The sequence below is a fragment of the Scyliorhinus canicula genome, chromosome 8, assembly GCF_902713615.1.
Source record: "Scyliorhinus canicula chromosome 8, sScyCan1.1, whole genome shotgun sequence".
Classification (NCBI taxonomy): Eukaryota; Metazoa; Chordata; class Chondrichthyes; order Carcharhiniformes; family Scyliorhinidae; genus Scyliorhinus; species Scyliorhinus canicula.
Genome location: NC_052153.1, coordinates 8,435,625 through 8,448,753, shown reverse-complemented (window position 1 = coordinate 8,448,753; position 13,129 = coordinate 8,435,625). Strand labels below are relative to the sequence as shown.

The 13,129-nt window shown below is 49.1% G+C and overlaps 1 protein-coding gene across 1 annotated transcript; it reads right to left on the bottom strand.

Moving 5' to 3' along the window:
* Window positions 1–2,587: 2,587 nt before the first annotated feature.
* On the bottom strand, window positions 2,588–4,330 carry LOC119969967 (transmembrane protein 215-like). Its single transcript, XM_038803939.1, has one exon. It carries the CDS (start codon window positions 4,001–4,003, stop codon window positions 3,380–3,382), a length of 624 nt encoding a protein of 207 aa, XP_038659867.1. The 5' UTR covers window positions 4,004–4,330; the 3' UTR covers window positions 2,588–3,379.
* Between the last annotated feature and the right edge of the window lie 8,799 nt (window positions 4,331–13,129).

Genomic DNA, 13,129 nt, shown 5'->3' with positions numbered 1-13,129 from the left:
AGAGGGAGCGTGGGAAGTGACAGAGGCAACTGATCAAATGGTCCCAATCTTAGTGACAAAAAATGTCCAGAATGTCACACTTCTTTTTGCAAGTGACGCTGGAGGAGAAAAAGGGAGGTAGTTATGGAGATAGTTTATAATAGATAAAAAAAGATGGGAATTATCTTAGTGTTCCAAGATGATCCTGGGATAATGAACAAGACCCAATAATTCCTCATGTGGTCCAGCCAGATCTGGCAATAAAGGCTGAACCAGTTGTGCACTATATTCATTTAAGTCTGCATCTCTTGAGCTTAAGGGAAGGAGATGAGCGCTGTACCGGGGAATAACCAGGGTGAGAGGGAGTAATGGTTTTAATGAGGAATAGGCCATCAAAGGTGGAGGAAAAGATGTGGTTGAACAAATTACTAGTTGCAGAAATGTCAGTAAATGGATCACCAAAGGCTCGACAGTTGAGATTTTGAAGGTTGTTGTAAATTAATTGGGAGAGGGTTTTCTGCAGGGGCAAATACGGATGGAATGGAGTTGGGAGGAACAAGGGGGATGTGAGTGGAAGGGATATATTTAACGCACGCCGCTGACCTTGAAGAAAGTTGCCCAACTGGTCTAGCGAACTCTGGTATGGATTCCCCCTCCCGATGGCCCTCCAGCCTGGTGCAAAATCAAAGGAATCTCCAGGCATCCCGCAACAGTGGTAAGCAGCTAATCACATTGGCGTATTCTCATAGTCAGCAAACCAGGAAGTAAAAACAACTGAATCCCATCACTGTTAATTTCAAAAGTTTACTGATAGCAAAGAACTACAATAAATGCATAGGCAACATTTTAAACATGTTTATTACTCCAAAATTTGAAGAATCTCTAACTATAATGGGGAAATTTGATATTCAACAAATATAAAATTACTGTCAGAGCTAATGCACGCTTAGCAGAAATTATGAACATAATGCACCATTTAGAAACCCAGTTACATCTTACTCTACAAGGTGTAACTTTTTGGAGGATTTTTATGGTGAGACTAAGAGCATTATAGTGGAAGTGCATAAGAACATAATAAATAAGAGCAAGAGTAGCCACCAAGCCTGTCCCATCATTCAATATAATTATGGCTGATCTTGGGATTTAACTCCACCTTCCCGCTCACTCCCCATATCCCTGGATTCCCCGATCCAAAAATCTGTCTGTCCCAGACTTAAAATTGTCTAATGATGGAGCATCCACAATCCTCTGGGATAGAGAACTCCAAAGATTCACAACCCTTTGAGCGAAGTAATTTCTCCTCATCTCAGTCCTAACTGTCGTCGCCTTATCCTGAATCTGTGGCCAGAATTCTTGGGCTGTTGGGATTCCCTTTTCCTGCTGGCAGCTCTCTTCCCCCCACCCCCCGTCAGCCATTGGTTTCCCAGTAGAGTGGGGGGGGGGGGGGGGGGGGGTTCAATGGGAAATCCTATCGACTGGAGACGGGAAGAGAGAATCCCGTTGCCAGCGAACGGCGCGCCGCGGAGAAACATGCGGCTGGGAAACCATAGAATCTCGTCCAATGGGCTGGATTCTTCCGCCACACCCTCTGTAAGAAAGCCACGGGCGAGGCGTGGACAATGGACAGGTCATTGACCTTGGATGGGATTCTCCGGTCACCGGGCGGATGTGGCCAGAGAATGCCAGCCCATGTCTCTGTGTTCTGGATTCTCCGGCCAGAGGAAACAACTTGTCAGCATCTACTCTGTCACTCTCTGCAAAAGTGTGGAATCACTGTCACAGCCTCTGGATTTCTGCATTTAGCTACGCTCGTGTAGCCTCCGGAACCTGCTATCAGTTTCAGAAGCATAATGACAGCGAATGCTGACTGTTATCACCACCGCTCAAATCAGACATTCACCTCAACCCTCCACCCAATAGACAATTCTATGGGCGGCATGGTAGCACAGTGGTTAGCACCATTGCTTCACAGTGCCAGGGACCCGGGTTCGATTCCCGGCTTGGATCAATGTCTCTGCGGAGTCTGTACATTCTCCCCGCGGCTGCGTGGGTTTCCTCCGGGTCCTCCGGTTTCCTCCCACAAGTCCCGAAAGACGTGCTTGTTAGGTGAATTGGACATTCTGAATTCTCCCTCTGTGTACCCGAACAGACGCTGGAGTGTGGCGACTGGGGGCTTTTCACAGTAACTTCATTGCAGTATTAATATAAGCCTACTTGTGACACTAATAAAGATTATTATTATTATTAAAAGAGCCAAGTCTATTAAACAAAAGCATAAGGATAGACAAGTTGTGACTCACACAAAGTTACTGTGAAAATCCCAAGCCACCACACTCCGACGCCTTGTTCAGGTACACTGAGGGGGAATTCAGAATGTCCAATTCACCTAACAGCACGTCTTTCAGGACTTGTGGGAGGAAACCGGAGCACCCGGAGGAGACCCACGCAGACACGGGGAGAACGTGCAGACTCCGCACAGACAGTGACCCAAGCCGGAAATCGAACCTGGGTCCCTGGCGCTGTGAAGCAACAGTGCTAAGCATTGTGCTAACTAAATAACTTAGCCACCCCCCCCCCCCCCCCAACCCCCACCCCTTTAGATGCCCCTTTAAGTGAAAACCCGAGTAAACCTTAAGTCTTCTTCTTTTGTGGAACCATAGAAATGTCAGGGTGCAGAAAGAGGCCATTCATCCCATCCAGACTGCACCGGGCAAGGAAAGAGAAAAAAGAAACTCGCCTCTCATTTTAATCCCATTTTCCATTCGCAGATTGAAACAGAAGAAAACAAAACAACAAACTGGGAAATGAGGACCACCAGTAAAACTTGTCCAAACTGTTCTGGTGAACCGGACCGCGGGACCCCAGTATTGCTGGTGTCAGGATTCCCAATTTTTACTTGGATTTGAACATTTTGAAATTTATTTTCCTTCACATTCCCTGCAGTGAATAAAAACGGGTAAATGCAAAATCTGAAAGTTTTGGTGGTTTAGTCATTGCCTGGGCAAACGCGATACATTTGCAAAATGCCCTATCCTCCTTCTAGCATATTTCAGATATAATTTGCAAATATGTTGCTGCAAATCAGGCACTGGTCTAAGATCTAGGCGCTGCTGAGGAATAAAAGGAGACATGGAAACACCATGAAACATTGCAAAGTTTAGCGACGTTAGTTACTTGTCCAATGTAGCATTTTGCAACTGACACGTGGTGACACTCCAACATATCCCACAACAAAACACAAGTCGGTGTGTATCTATTGCTACCACCTTCAGCTTGTCCATAAGGGGGGAAATAATAATCCAACGATGAGCGTGGACTTGCTTGAGGGGGGTTTGCTATTCGGCTGTGGGGGGCGGCACATTTTCTCCACCTTCCTTCCCCCCCCTCCCTCCCCCGTCTTTCACACTATTGTCTCGTAATCCCAGCAAAGTCTAACGTGCTGGGCTTCTCCCGGGCTGGGGTAGCAGCAGTAATACCTGCCGTAGGGCACACTGTCCCGGGGGCAGTAGACCACACTGTCCCGGGTGGAGTAGACGCTGCTGTAGAAGGCGCTGTCCCGATTGGAGCAGAGCCGGGAGAAGGCGCAGTAGTTGAAGACTCCGGAGGGGTAGTAAGTCTCCAGGTACCTCCTGGCAGCTTCCTGCTCCCTCTTCCTGATCAGGCTCCTGGAGTCCGGGGCCAGGCCCCCCTCCTCCACCTCGGGGGTCTGGCTGCGGGTGGAGGTCTTGGATATGTCCTGCCAGCTCCCTGCCACGCTCTGTCCGCCCAGCAGCTCGTCCCCTGCCTCCCCCTTGGGCTGGGGGCAGCAGAAAGCCGGCCACTTGGAGCAACCCTCTGTCTTCTTGGCCAACAGGATGGCAGCTAGGCCGGGGAGGAAGATGGCAGGCCCGATGGCGATGAGGGGGATATCCCCCAGGGTCTCGCCCCTGACTCCGGACATTGTAAACATAAATCCAAAAACCAGGAAGACGCTCACCAGAGCCACCACCAGCCCTGTCCTGGGATTGATGTTGTCAGCTCTCATTTGGCAACTCTGGGATCTTCCTTATCAATGGGATAGCTGCTCCTCTCTGGGATTGAAGCCTCTTCCTCCTTCTCTCCAACAGGATGAATTGCCCCCCTGCAGTCCGGCTCCTGTTACTCTGGGAGTGGAGTGTGTGTCAGTGAAACTGACGGACCGACAGGGAGGGGGGTCATTAGAAACCCCACTGAAACTGGGGCATTGGAGAGCTCTGTGTCCCTGCCTGTGTGGAGTGCCACAGACACTGGAGAGGATGGTCCAACTCCCCTGAATCGAGAGATCCTCTTACATCCAACCACAACTCCAGAATAGCTTTCACAGATCCGACCAAGTCACACAGTCTGTCCTCGCCCTGATGCAGGAGGCTGCTAAACTCCAGATTTTAAATACATCGCCTTGGACAAAGTGCAGTGAGATATTTACACCTCCCCTGCTGTCACCATCAATATCCAGTGTTTATACAATGATGTGCTCCTGTTTTAGAAACTGATGGGTCTTTGTTGAGGGGGAGGTCATGCCTGTTCAACTGCACCTGGGTTATATTACAAAGGCATTGGCCAGTTGAACAACAAAGGCATTGAAGTGAAGTGAAATATTTGTGTAATGAATTATCAATCCCCAGTGTGGAGTTATGCATTGGCAGTTTCACTGCTGTAGGAAGTTTTCTGGAAACAGGGATGACGATTGCCCCTGTGAGAGGCGATTATCTTTCAAATGCAGTAAACAAACACACAGGCTGCTCTGGGCTGGATACTTCTACCCCGCCCCCCTTTCCCTTTTCAGCACTTCCTCAACTCGGATCTGGCTTCTCCCAGGGACCAGGATTGCAAGTGAAGTATATCAGCAAAGGAACTTCCCTGAAGTTCACAAACACTTCCGTTATGAAAATCCACCCAGGGTGCCCGCGTCGCCTCTACCTGCTGTCTGAATGGATTCTGGACATTCCTGCACAGCCTATGTGAAGTTAGTGGAAGTTTCCCTATATTGTGTTTGTGTGTGTGTGTGTGTATTTTCCAGCTTCCAACATGTCCAGCGGGAGGTGAGGAATGAGAATTCCAGGAATTCCAACAACAGCTATTTCATTTATATTAGCAAGCTGCTAAAAAAAAAGGGCTGGCACGGAAGCACAGTGGCTAGCACAGTTGTTTCACAGCTCCAGGGTCCCAGGTTCGATTCCCGGCTTGGGTCACTGTCTGTGCGGAGTCTGCATATTCTCCCCGTGTGTGCGTGGGTTTCCTCCGGGTGCTCCGGTTTCCCCCCACAGTCCAAAGATGTACGCGTTTGGTGGATTGGCCATGATAAATTGCCCTTAGTGTCCAAAAAAGGTTAAGTGGGGTTACGGGGATTGGGTGGAGTAGTGGGCTTGAGTAGGGTTCTCTTTCCAAGGGCCGGTGCAGACTCATTAAAGGCAACTCGACGGTCTTGACTTGGAACTATTACTCAAGCCCCCCAATAGCAGGATCCCGTCTTCCACGGTGATCTGCTCTCTTCTGCTCCAGTAAGGGTGGAATTCCACCTGGACCGGTCTTTCCATCTCCCCAGGTAGCACGATGTGTTTTATTTTCGAGAAAAGCGGGACCCTTTGGGTCCATAAACAAATGTTTTGTGCGGCCACTGCAATGGTGTTCAAGAAATGTAACGTCATAACCATTTCCTCTATTTTGGGTACTAACGGTGGGGCGTCCGTTAATGGCAGCCTGCTTAGTGCGTCAGCATTTGCCACCCGGGTTCCTGGCCGATGCTCCAGTTGATACTGGTACGCCGCCAGTAGTAGGGCCCAGCGTTGGATCCGGGCTGAAGCTATTGGTGGTGTTGCTTTGTCTTCTTTCAGCAAACCCAGCAATGGCTTGTGGGCTGTAATTATAGTGAATTTCCGCCCATACAAGTACTGGCGAAATTTCTTCACTGCGAAGATCACAGCCAGTCCTTCCTTTTCCATTTGGGCGTACTTTCGTTCTGCTGCTGCCAGTGTCCTGGAAGCAAACGCTATAGGTCTTCCTGTCCGTTTTGCCCGCTGTGTGCCAAAACGGCACCAACGCCATATGGAGACGCATCGCACACGAGCTCCAATTCTTTCCGGGGGCCGTAGTGTGCCAAGAAGTTCTGAGGAACGCTGTTCTTTTATCTTCTTGAAAGCCCTGTCTTGGCGGGCGGACCAATCACAGGCTTGCCCCTTTTTTAGTTATTGGTGTAGGGTGTCCAAGAGGGAAGCTCTGTTCTGTATGAACTTTCCATAATATGTCACCAGTCCTAAAAATATCCTTAACTCCTGGATTGTGGTGGGGGCCGGGGCATCTTTAATCGTCCTCACCCGATCCTCCAAAGGGTGTAGCCCTGATTTGTCAACCTTGCACCCCAGATAGGTTACTTGAGGTGCTAGGAAAACACATTTCTCCCTCTTCAGGTGCACGCCTGTTGCTGGTTTTGCAGGTGTTTTGCCTTCGTTTTTCCTGTAATGAGGACGTAGTCCAGGTAAATGGTGACTTGTGATAGCCCTTGCAATATATTCTCCATTGTCCTCTGGAATATCGCACAAGCTGACGATACCCCGAAGGGTAATCTTGTATACTGAAAAAGGCCCTTCAGGTTGTTTATCGTTGAGAATTTTTGGGACTCTTCGTCCAGCTTCAGCTACAGATATGCGTGGCTCATATCCAGCTTTGAGAATAGGAGTCCTCCAGCCAGCTTTGCTTACAAATCCTCAATCCGGGGAATTGGGTATTTGTCCAGTTGTGAGTAGCAATTAATCATTTGTTTGAAATCTCCACAAAGGCGGACCGAGCCATCCAGCTTAAGAACAGGCACAGCAGGTGCCGCCCGCTCTGCAAACTGCACCGGTTTTATTATACCCTCACGCTCTAATCGTTTTATTTCCATATCGACTTTCTGTCTTAATGCGAAGGGTACTGGTTGGGCCTTGTAGAATTTTGGGACCGCCTCTGGATCTACATGCAATGTCGCCTTTGCTCCCTTTATTGATCCAAGCCCTTCTCGGAAAACCTGTGGGTATTTGCACAGCAGTTCACTCAGGCGGCTATTTTCCAACTGGAAAATGTTTGCCCAATCCAGCTGGATCTCTTTTCGCCAGTTTCGTCCCAATAAATTTGGCCCCACACCTTTCACTACCATTAAAGACACCCTAACCAGTAACTCTCCATAAGCCACAGTTACATGCGATGTGCCCAACACTCTCAGTGGTTCCCCTGTGTATGTCCTCAGTTTTGCCGAAGTCCTGGTTAGGAATAAGGGTTGGAGTCCAGTGTGAATTTTATTGAATACTGTTTCCCCTATCACTGATACGGCTGCTCGAGTGTTGACTTCCATCAGTGTGGAACGTCCATTCAACCTTATGGATAATTTAATGGGTTTTGATTTCACCATCATTACATAATTTAGTTGTTCCTCGTCGGAGGTAGGTAGGACTTCTAGGGTGTGCATTCTCCTGTACCTCAGCCGACATGACCTTCTCCAAGATGATGGTTTTGGGGTTCTATTTCCCCTTTCTGGCTCCGATCTCTGACAACAATTACAATATTTTGCCAGCCGAAAGGCTGCAGGGGCTGCCGTCTGTCTGGACCTAATTTTCCCTTGCTTGGGAGGGCTTCCGCGAGTGGGCCTGGTTAACTTAGTATCCAAGTCGTTCCTGAGGGTGGCTACGCAGTTGCCTATCCCCCAGCGGTAGTCCCTTAACTCAGTTTCACTGGTATGGGTGTCTACCTCCATCGGAATACCCTGTAACTCATGCACTCCGCTTGCTGCTTTTTCTACGGACACAGCCAGCTGCAATGCTTGTTTGCAATCCAGCTCGGCCTCTGCTAACAGACGTTTCTGTGTTGCTAAATTATTTATTCCACATACCAAACGGTCTCGGAGCATCTCATTTAGCGTCAGGCCAAATTCGCAAGCCTCTGCCAATTGCCTTAATCTTGTTAAAAAGTTTATAACGGACTCCCCAGTGTCTCGGAATGCTGAGTAAATCCGGTACCTTCGCAAGATCAGAGATGGCATAGGGTCATTGTACTCTTTTACTAATTCCGTCAATTCCTGGAGAGTTTTCATGTCCGGTGCCTCCGGAAAAGTGAGACTGCGCATAATGGCAAAGGCTGCTGGCCCACACGCGGTCAGCAAAATGACCCGTTGCATTTCATCTGGAAATATATCGTTTGCTCTAAAGAAATACTTCACCCGCTCTACATATTGGGCCCAGTTTTCCACTCCAGGATCAAAAAAATCCAACTTTCTGAATAAAGGCATTTTGCCTGTCAGTGGCTCACCCTCAATATGCAGCAGCTGCTGACGAGCAAGTTTCTTCGGGTCGTTCCGTTTTCCTCGTCGCCACTGTAATAAGTCCCCAGAGGCAGAAGTCCCGTCACCAGAATTCCTTTTATTTACAAACCCAAAGCTGAACAACCATGACCCATTCAGCCTGCTGTCTACACCGGGGGTGCAGAGGATCTGACACTTCCTGTTATATACACAGAAAGGGGTTCCCTGATTGGGTCACTAATCAGGAGCTCGTATTCTAATTGGCCAATCTCAAAGGCCTGGCCTAAGTCATTACAGTGGAGTTACTGGGTTACGGGGATAGGGTGGCGGAGTGGGCCTAAAGGGTCACGGTGGGGTTAAAGGTTCCTGCAGACGGGTACAGACAGATCTGATATCTGAGCGGATGGGGTCACTGTGCATTATTGGTGCCTCTGGGGTTGCTGGAGTTGAGGGTGATATGGATCAGTACGCGCCAAGACATGGCACAAAGATCTTTTCCTGAATTCTTGTGGTCGCTGTGAGCAATCGCCGCGAGGGAAGGTGTGCACCTTTTATCATGTTTTCTTGCTGCTCTTTCCAAGGGCCCATGCAGACTCGATGGGCCAAATAGCCTCCTTCTGTACTGTTGGGATTCCAGGATTCTATATTGAATGGTGGAGCAATTTCGAAGGGATGAATGGCCTCCTCCTGCTCCGATTTTCTGTCTGTCCCACAACTCTGTGGTCTCTGAGCTCCTCTAATACTGGTCTCTTCCACACCCCTGATCTTTTTTGAAGTATTTTTCTTGAAGTTTTCTATTTTAACAAGCGATGCATCAAACCACAGGAAAGATGCATCTCAACAAGCCCTCTCGACACACACAGAAGGGGACAGGAGAACAGCAATATGGTTGGTCCATCACAGTCATTAGACACAACTTGGTGCCCCCTGTACTCACCACCAGAGAACCGGAGAGAGGAGAATAAGACCATGAAAACATGATAAAAGATGCACATCTTCCCTCGCAGCGATTGCTCACAGCGACCACAAGAATTCAGGATAAGATCTTTGTGCCATGTCTTGGCGCGTACTGATCCATATCACCCTCAACTCCAGCAACCCCAGAGGCACCAATAACGCAGTGACCCCATCCGCTCAGATATCAGACCCGTCTGCAGGAACCTTTAACCCCGCCGTGACAAAAATAAAAATCACAAAACAAAATTCGTGAGAACCCCAGTTCTTAGTGGATATTTTACATATACCACAAGACGTAACAAAACCCCAATGTCAGGCACAGTGCAGAACGATCGTAATTTCACCTATTTATACAGAGAGAACCAGCAAATGTACGATAGATAATTGGAAAAAAAATAAGTGGGTACTCTAAATTATTGGGCAGCATGGTAGCACAAGTGGCTAGCAATGTGGCTTCACAGTGCCAGGGGCCCAGGTTCGATTCCCCGCTGGGTCACTGTCTGTGCGGAGTCTGCCCCAGTGTCTGCGTGGGTTTCCTCCGGGTGCTCCGGTTTCCTCCCACAGTCCAAAGACGTGCAGGTTCGGTGGATTAGCCATGATAAATTGCCCTTAGTGACCAAAAAGGTTAGGTGGGGTTATTGGGTTACGGGGATAGGGTGGAAGTGAGGGCTTAAGTGGGTCGGTGCAGACTCCATGGGCCGAATGGCCTCCTTCTGCACTGTATGTTCTATGTTCTATGTTCAGATTTGGATTATACTAAGTGAGGTCAGCACCTCCCATCAAACTAACCGAGATAGGATAAAGTAAAGGAAAACTACAGGAGACGAGGGTCTGAGGAAAACAGGTATAGGCCCGTGCTCCTCTGGCGCTTGCCCTCCACCATATAATGAATAGGAGAAAAGCTGCTCGTTCTGATGAAGAAATGTCCCTACCGTAAGGGGGGCAATGGGTTATCAACCCCGGTGCAGGACCCAACCCAACCCAACTTAGGAATCAGTAAACCAAGGATACTCAAAACACATCAAGATTCAGTGTCTCAGGATGTCCCGAATAATTGCCAGAGAGAAGGGACGTCCCAATCATAAGGGGGTAATGGGATATCAGCCGCAGTACTGGCCCGGCCCAGTCCAGCACACTCTTGCACATCGGAGTCAGTGCCCCCAGGACACCCATCACACGCCAAGACCTACCACCCAGCCAGCCCTGCTCCTCACTAACCACACCTGGGGCAGCGCACCAGCCCCTCTGACACCAGAAAAATCACGCTGACCTCAACTGAGGAGACCCCACCACCAAAGAGAAGAATCGTCAACACATCCATTAATTGGGCATCTTGGGGGGTGGGGGGGGGGGGGGGGGCGCAATACCACCTCTCCCATACGATAAGGGAAACCCACCTTAATCCAACAAACCAAATCAGGGCCCGCAATGACATGCTGCTCAACGAGATAGAGAAAATAAGCCCCCGAGGGGAGGAACACCCTAATTAACCAAGGAGCATTGGGTACAGACCAGCACTGTAGGCCAATTCAAGGAGGATACTAGGGGACAGAGCAGCACTGCATCAACAGAGACTAACACACTGTCGCCCCATGGAAGGCCCACCACAACCAGGAGGACACTCAGGAAACCACTATATAAGGCCACGTGTAGGGCATCTAACTTCCCCATCAACTCCCCCATCAAACCGAAGACGGACTCCACTAACGCAGAGGCATAGCATATAGACTCTCCCTTCAGCAGTTTAAATAAGGATTAACTGACTACACCCAGGTGGACATCACTCATTACCCCCCCTAGCAGCTCCGAAAACACCAGCCAAAAGCATGAATCAGAAGGAACCCTGTCCTCTCCAGGATTTATGTTCTGGCCGGGCCTCCATAGGAGATAAGCATGGATTCTCAGGAGTCAAAATAATAAAAAAAAAGCAAAACAAAAACACAACTACAATTAGCTTTAACTGGGGCTTTCCTTAGCCCAAGTGAGGACTTATCTACCCGTACCACCCACCACTGCGCCATCTATCCACCCATCACCCGCTGTGGCTCTACTCATTTTCTCTATAAACGAGGTAAGGGGAGTCTAAAATACACTCCCGCCTCATCAATGCAAGGATTACAGCGCATAAAAAAGGACAAGACTCTGCACAAACCACATGTCACTTTACTAACTCAATATGGTTTGTGTCAAAAACAAGATAGTCGGTGACCCTTGCCCTCGTGCTCGAATATCGCTCACTCTTGTGAGGAGCAAAGACAATAACATGAATCACAAGGGAATGAAGTCCCAGAGTTATTGATGAACTGCAAGATAATAACACCACCCAGGTCATCGTAAAGGCCAAAGCCATGACAGGATTATCGAGCAGCCCTCAGGACCCCTCGAAAGTTCCACTGAGCCGTCGTTCTGTCTACCAGGCAACAAGGAACCAAGATCAGGATGAATGACTCAACATGGCCAGACACCTCCAACCCATCATGATGAGCATCAAGGACAGGACAACATAAAACCATTGGTCGGGACCTCCAACTGGCCCCTGGCCTCGAGGATGGGATACAATGTGCCCCGTCGAAATGTCCCGTCTTCTAATAGAGATTATGAATGCATGGCAGCCACTTCTCAAAGTCGATCGGGAACCTGCGTCTCACACCCAACAAGAGACCAGGCTCCTTGTCCAGGGCGCCTACTTCCCACATCAGACAGGACAGATGATACACCATGCACGCCGGATTTCCAAGGACCAAAGGCGAGCCCCCACCAGGGAAATTGCTCTCTCAAAAAATAGGATTCTCCCCTGCGCTTCCACAATTTTCTCAAGGATATTTCACAGTTCATGAAAGTGAACATCAATAACCTGCACCACGGAGCCAAGATCATCATCCAGAACATCGTTCGCAATGGTAGCCATCATTCCCAAGCCAACAGCATTGCCGCAGCCTGGGACCGCGCACCAGCGAAACCACCACTACAAACTGGGCCGCACCCCAGACATCTCCGACTGCCTCAATCAAGTGAGGGTTCTTTCCGACTTAACCCAGCTCTTCACCGCCAAAATCTAGCCGGGAACATGCAGAAACATCGCGCAAGACATATATCCCAAAAATAAGTAATTATGGGTTAGGATAAAAGAAAGGATTAAAAGACCAGAGCTCAAACTGGTGATAAAGGAGCCGCTCCGCGCTCACATCACATGACCCCCCTCACTCCCGAGTTAATCACTCCACCACTGGTTACCATTTCCTGGGCCCTGAACTCTGGAATTCCCTCCCTAAACCCCTCCATCACTCTGCCTCTCTCTCTCCTCCTTTAAGATGCTCTTTTAAACCTGTCAGCTTGACCAAGCCTTTGGTCCCATGTCTTAATACCTCTTGAAGCGTCGAAATGTCAGATGTTATTTGATAACACTCCTGCCAGATCCCTCGGAACGCTGAAGGCATTAATGCAAGTTGCTGCCTTCTGCCTGTTGCACATTGTGCAGCAGAGAGACCAAACCAGGAATAGGTGGAGAAGGAAACCCAACGACAGCTGATGGCACAGCTGGGTGCTGACAGCGATCCGGACGATTTTCCCACTAAAACGCCTTTAAAGCCAGAGTCACACACCAGACTGGTGTAAACAAACCTTCCCCCGAAGGGGGCTTCCCAATGCATGTAATAGTCCTGTCCAAATCTGTGTGATGTAACGGCCCAGTAAACCTCATAAATGATGTCACAACCCCATTCCTTTGACCAAAGCTTGCTTCTTCTGCTCTGTCTCAGTGGTTTCAACTCAGAGAAATGCAGTGGGTTCATCGCCCTGCCCCAGAACCCTGAGCACATTGTTCATGTTGGTATTCGAGCACAGTCCTGAGGGGGTTGTCAATTCCAGCCCCACCTGACCTGGACTCGCAGCACAGGTGAAATTAGA

What these genes read in the sequence shown, in the direction of transcription:
- LOC119969967 (XM_038803939.1), bottom strand. Translation starts at nt 4,003, where the DNA reads ATGAGAGCTGACAACATCAATCCCAGGACAGGGCTGGTGGTGGCTCTG.